The 6,363-nt window shown below is 37.4% G+C and overlaps 2 protein-coding genes across 2 annotated transcripts; both read right to left on the bottom strand.

Moving 5' to 3' along the window:
* Positions 1–2,051: 2,051 nt before the first annotated feature.
* On the bottom strand, positions 2,052–2,639 carry LOC111692738 (zinc finger protein 569-like; the record flags this gene model as incomplete). Its single annotated transcript, XM_023456844.1, has 1 exon — positions 2,052–2,639. A coding segment is annotated over exon 1 (588 nt), but the record flags the coding sequence as incomplete, so codon positions are not given.
* A 2,151-nt stretch (positions 2,640–4,790) lies between these two features.
* Positions 4,791–5,622, bottom strand: LOC111692737 (zinc finger protein 19-like). Its single transcript, XM_023456843.1, has 2 exons — positions 5,532–5,622; positions 4,791–5,428 (listed from the first exon to the last, which is right to left on the bottom strand). Exons 1-2 carry the CDS (start codon positions 5,620–5,622, stop codon positions 4,791–4,793), a joined length of 729 nt encoding a protein of 242 aa, XP_023312611.1.
* Between the last annotated feature and the right edge of the window lie 741 nt (positions 5,623–6,363).

Genomic DNA, 6,363 nt, shown 5'->3' with positions numbered 1-6,363 from the left:
TTTTGTAAAATCCTTACAGTTTCTGAGAAAAAAATTATTGAAGTTGTAGTATTTTCAACCTTTACATCGTTGGGCTACTGTAGTCTCTAGCGTCATTCGTGTTGTGCTCTGTGCGATTCCGAATACTGATATCCGATTTTAGTGTTATCATTGTTGCGATAGTGCTTACATTAGTTTTTCAAGTGTCAAAAACGGCTTACGTGTATAACAACTCGGAGTTGATGGATATCATTTTAATTTATGATAGAGCAAGACAAAATGCTTTAGCAGCTTCTCGTCTATATGCAAACCGATTTCCCGTTAGATATGACAAAAGTTACTTTTACCGAGGTAGTGCAATGCGGCGTGACAGGGTAAATTTGTAACCAAATCTTGGAACAGATGGAGGTTCATTCAGGGCGTATTGCAGTAGCTGAGGAACACATTATAGAGATTGTTGAAGAGAATCCCCAAATGAGTACCAGGCAAATTGCTCAACAAGTATAAGGAATGTCCCAATCAACAGGTGGCATATCATACACGAGTCCCTTTCTGTTGTGAGGATATTTAAAAAAATGTGTGTATCGCACCGAAGTGGATACTATTGATGATTTACGTGAACGTATCATAGCTGCCGACAAAAATTTACGAGTTCAAAACAGACAAGAACCAAAAACTTGTGTTAGTTTGTAGAAACTGGGTAAGACGGCCTCAATTCTTTCAATTTTTTGTCCGTTCATTTTTTACTTCACTTTGCCGCTGTGCTGGTCGCTGACCGCATACTTTGCCTTGCGTAAAAGGTAAAGGTTATGAAGCTTACTAGCAATTAGGCCATGCTTGGCCCATTTTGCCTGCTAACTTACATACTACCCTCCACCTTAACAATCACAAACATTCATGGGTACGACAGAAAAATTCCTTCGAATTTTCCCGCCGCGTGCGGGATTCGAACCCACTACGGTTTTGCCGCACAGCCCTGGTTCGCCTCAGTAGGCAAGCCTTGGCCGCTTCGGCTACCGCCGCGCCCTTTGCCTTGCGTAAGTCAGTGCAGAAGTGTATTTCTAAATCATTTTCAAACTGACCTTTTTCATTTTTTTTCTACAAAATTGTAAGAGTTCCCTGTACATTCAAAAATTTTTTTTTTTTTTTTTAATAAGTAAGATGCATTAGTAGGAAAATTATCCACAAAATAATTAGTTTACCTGAACATGGACAGCGACAGCATTTTCATCGGCTCCGCTCTCCCCGCAAATCANTATCCGATTTTAGTGTTATCATTGTTGCGATAGTGCTTACATTAGTTTTTCAAGTGTCAAAAACGGCTTACGTGTATAACAACTCGGAGTTGATGGATATCATTTTAATTTATGATAGAGCAAGACAAAATGCTTTAGCAGCTTCTCGTCTATATGCAAACCGATTTCCCGTTAGATATGACAAAAGTTACTTTTACCGAGGTAGTGCAATGCGGCGTGACAGGGTAAATTTGTAACCAAATCTTGGAACAGATGGAGGTCCATTCAGGGCGTATTGCAGTAGCTGAGGAACACATTATAGAGATTGTTGAAGAGAATCCCCAAATGAGTACCAGGCAAATTGCTCAACAAGTATAAGGAATGTCCCAATCAACAGGTTGGCATATCATACACGAGTCCCTTTCTGTTGTGAGGATATTTAAAAAAATGTGTGTATCGCACCGAAGTGGATACTATTGATGATTTACGCGAACATATCATAGCTGCCGACAAAAATTTACAAGTTCAAAACGGACAAGAACCAGAAACTTGTGTTAGTTCGTAGAAACTGGGTAAGACGGCCTCAATTCTTTAAATTTTTTGTCCGTTCATTTTTTACTTCACTTTTCCGCTGTGCCGGTCGCTGACCACATACTTTGCCTTGCGTAAGTCAGGTTTTCCAGTGCCGTGCAGAAGTGTATTTCTAAATCATTTTCAAACTGACCTTTTTCATTTTTTTTCTACAAAATTGTAAGTGTTCCCTGTACATTCAAAAAAATTTTTTTTAATAAGTAGGATGCATTAGTAGGAAAATTATCCACAAAATAATTAGTTTACCTGAACATGGACAGCGACAGCATTTTCATCGGCTCCGCTCTCCCCGCAAATCATGCACCGATGCTCCGTTCCCCTAGCATGCACCTCTGCGTGGGCCAACAAATCGAGAGCCTCCTGGAAGGATTCTCCGCAGACGTTGCATATATGGCCAAACTCGTGTTCGTTCACAAACTCCTCCTTGATATGGACACGCTGGTGGCGTCTCAGATTGTCCTGCCGGTGAAAGGACAGGCCGCAGGTCGTGCAGTAGAATGTTCCATATTTGGTTTCCTCCTCCGAATAGTCCTCGTCCTCATCATCATCAAAGTCCTCCACGTCCCCGTGCTTCTGCTTGGCATGTTCACGCATCTGAACAGGGTCCCAAAACATCTCGCCGCACTTCTGGCACTCGAAAGGACTGTCGCCCTCGGCATGGACTCGGGTGTGTGAAAGCATGGCCTTCTCCCGAGCAAAACCAATGCCGCAGTGCTGGCAGACGAAGGGTTTCCTCGGATCCGTTACAGGGTACCTCATTTCGGTCTGCTCCTCGGGGATGTACTCGGTGTATTCGGCTTTGCTATTATTCTCCATCTGCTCCATCAGCTTCATGTCTTCATCTACGTAGTTGTAAGAACGGGAACTGGAAGCGACTGGTGGAGAAAATTTTATAAATATGTTTATTTTACCTTCACAATTTTATAAATAAAATAATCTCATTACACTTGGATAAATTAATCGAATACTTTTTGTTACCACTTTTACTTGAAAATAATCTTGAATGATTTCCGTAAACTAGGGAGTCATTCAAATAGAACTGTAGTTTGAAATGTATAAAATGAAACATATTTATTCGGAAAAACTTGTCCAAACCTTGGCAATTCGTTCTACAACTGTTTTAGATAATACTTCGATGACTATTTTACAAATACTTGTACAGGGCGTTTCTAAAATAGGGTTCCAAACTTCTGTTGCGTTTATAACTTATTAAAATAAGCCAAAAAGTTCCTATTAACATGTGCCCTAAAACGCACCCTTAGGAAGTTATATGCCCTTAAAAGGGCTCAAACAAATTTTTTTTTTTTTTCAAATAAATTGCAGTTATGAAGTATTCGATCATTTAATAAATAATTTAGGACATAAACTAAGACTATTTAAATTTAGAGTTACACTTACTAATTAAATAACTAATTACTACTGCAAACAATAGCTAAATGTGAAATAGAAAATAATGGGATTAAAATTTTCAAACTCAATTTATTCTAAAACCATTGGAAATATCGATTTGGACAAAGATAATATTTTTTAAGTAAAATTGTTGATTACTTCTGTGGAAAGAATTCAAGTTGACCGCCAAAAATGATAAAAAAAAGGCACAAGACCTCTTGTTAAAGTCTGCGAGCACCAAAGAAGGGATTACTGTGAAAGAAATTACTGCGGTGTGGAACAAAGAAACATATATTAACGTACTAAATCAATATTGAATTCAGTTTTTTGTGAAGATAAATGATAGTGATTCAATTTTGCATTTTCTTTGATTTAAAACAACAGTATTCCACAAATTAAGACATTGACGTGGCACAAATCGTAGCTTTATATAACGAAGGATATAGATACAATGACGTGTAAGGAGTCAATTTACAATATTGAACATTTTAAAAAGTTTTCAAGAGTTTTGCATCCAGTGAAGACAACAACTAGTGGCAGTTTTTTTATTCTTAGTTTATTCTTAGTAAGACAATTTAATGTTAATTCAAAACAGTCAGACAATGATCAAAAGAAATAGGGAACAAGAAACCAAAATGGCCAGCCACAGTTCCACGTCTTCTTCAAAATCGTAAATCTCATCGATTAGAATTTGTCAGAAAACATGTTAAGAGAAATATTGAGCATTGGAAAAATATTCTAACACATACATAAAGAGAATATTATCTCTGAAGACCAGAATACAATTATGGAATCCAAATGAATGGAACTGCATCTACAGAAGAGTTGGGGAATGTTACACCAGCTGCAATCCCATGCAGAATGTTAGGTTTGGAGTATAATGCTTTGGAGAGGTATTAGTTGAGAGAAATTTGTGATTCGTGGAAGTGATTGGACAAATAACTGACTTTAAATCAAAACAATCCTGCAAAACCATGTTTTGCTATATATTGGTTGTATGGACATGAAGGATTTGTTTGTAGTCCGTAATCAAACATTAATTTGGCCACCATATTGCCCAGACCTAAATTCAACAGAAATGTGTAGGATCGGCTAAAATGCCACGTATAACGAATAATTCCTGTTACATGAACTAGAGAAGAATAGAATATAATTCCTCAAAAATATATTCAAACTCAGTAGAGTACTTAGTAACACTGAGAAATATGTAAGTAATTAGATCTTAAAGAAGAAATACCCGTTACCAACTATGTATACTTTTTTTTAATCAAAAGCATAGTATTTGCCAACCCAAAAGCATTGCAGTCAAAGTAAATCTCCTTAATTTTTATAACAATTAGAATCAATTTTTTTACACAGGGTTCATAGTTCAAAAGTAATAAAGCCCTGGTTCGCCTCAGTAGGCAAGCCTTGGCCGCTTCGGCTACCGCCGCGCCCTTTGCCTTGCGTAAGTCAGTGCAGAAGTGTATTTCTAAATCATTTTCAAACTGACCTTTTTCATTTTTTTTCTACAAAATTGTAAGTGTTCCCTGTACATTCAAAAAAATTTTTTTTAATAAGTAGGATGCATTAGTAGGAAAATTATCCACAAAATAATTAGTTTACCTGAACATGGACAGCGACAGCATTTTCATCGGCTCCGCTCTCCCCGCAAATCATGCACCGATGCTCCGTTCCCCTAGCATGCACCTCTGCGTGGGCCAACAAATCGAGAGCCTCCTGGAAGGATTCTCCGCAGACGTTGCATATATGGCCAAACTCGTGTTCGTTCACAAACTCCTCCTTGATATGGACACGCTGGTGGCTTCTCAGTTTGTCCTGCCGGTGAAAGGACAGGCCGCAGGTCGTGCAGTAGAATGTTCCATATTTGGTTTCCTCCTCCGAATAGTCCTCGTCCTCATCATCATCAAAGTCCTCCACGTCCCCGTGCTTCTGCTTGGCATGTTCACGCATCTGAACAGGGTCCCAAAACATCTCGCCGCACTTCTGGCACTCGAAAGGACTGTCGCCCTCGGCATGGACTCGGGTGTGTGAAAGCATGGCCTTCTCTCGAGCAAAACCAATGCCACAGTGCTGGCAGACGAAGGGTTTCCTCGGATCAGTTACAGGGTACCTCGTTTCGGTCTGCTCCTCGGGGATGTACTCGGTGTATTCAGCTTTGCTATTATTCTCCATCTGCTCCATCAGCTTCATGTCTTCATCTACGTAGTTGTAAGAACGGGAACTGGAAGCGACTGGTGGAGAAAATTTTATAAATATGTTTATTTTACCTTCACAATTTTATAAATAAAATAATCTCATTACACTTGGATAAATTAATCGAATACTTTTTGTTACCACTTTTACTTGAAAATAATCTTGAATGATTTCCGTAAACTAGGGAGTCATTCAAATAGAACTGTAGTTTGAAATGTATAAAATGAAACATATTTATTCGGAAAAACTTGTCCAAACCTTGGCAATTCGTTCTACAACTGTTTTAGATAATACTTCGATGACTATTTTACAAATACTTGTACAGGGTGTTTCTAAAATAGGATTTCAAACTTCTGTTGCATTTATAACTCATTAAAATAAGCCAAAAAGTTCCTACTAATATGTGCCCTAAAACGCACCCTTAGGAAGTTATATGCCCTTAAAAGGGCTCAAACAAATTTTTTTTTTTTTTCAAATAAATTGCAGTTATGAAGTATTCGATCATTTAATAAATAATTTAGGACATAAACTAAGACTATTTAAATTTAGAGTTACACTTACTAATTAAATAACTAATTACTACTGCAAACAATAGCTAAATGTGAAATAGAAAATAATGGGATTAAAATTTTCAAACTCAATTTATTCTAAAACCATTGGAAATATCGATTTGGACAAAGATAATATTTTTTAAGTAAAATTGTTGATTACTTCTGTGGAAAGAATTCAAGTTGACCGCCAAAAATGATAAAAAAAAGGCACAAGACCTCTTGTTAAAGTCTGCGAGCACCAAAGAAGGGATTACTGTGAAAGAAATTACTGCGGTGTGGAACAAAGAAACATATATTAACGTACTAAATCAATATTGAATTCAGTTTTTTGTGAAGATAAATGATAGTGATTCAATTTTGCATTTTCTTTGATTTAAAACAACAGTATTCCACAAATTAAGACATTGACGTGGCACAAATCG

Source organism: Anoplophora glabripennis, unplaced genomic scaffold, assembly GCF_000390285.2.
Source record: "Anoplophora glabripennis isolate ALB-LARVAE unplaced genomic scaffold, Agla_2.0 scaffold3101, whole genome shotgun sequence".
Classification (NCBI taxonomy): domain Eukaryota; kingdom Metazoa; phylum Arthropoda; class Insecta; order Coleoptera; family Cerambycidae; genus Anoplophora; species Anoplophora glabripennis.
The sequence above is the reverse complement of the archived record's forward strand: the minus strand, read 5'-3'. Positions and strand labels throughout refer to the sequence as shown.

What these genes read in the sequence shown, in the direction of transcription:
- LOC111692737 (XM_023456843.1), bottom strand. Translation starts at nt 5,622, where the DNA reads ATGTTTCATTTTATACATTTCAAACTACAGTTCTATTTGAATGACTCC. An exon ending in ATTATTTTCAAGTAAAAGTG is followed by an intron (nt 5,429 to 5,531) that starts GTAACAAAAAGT and finishes TTTCTCCACCAG; the next exon opens with TCGCTTCCAGTTCCCGTTCT.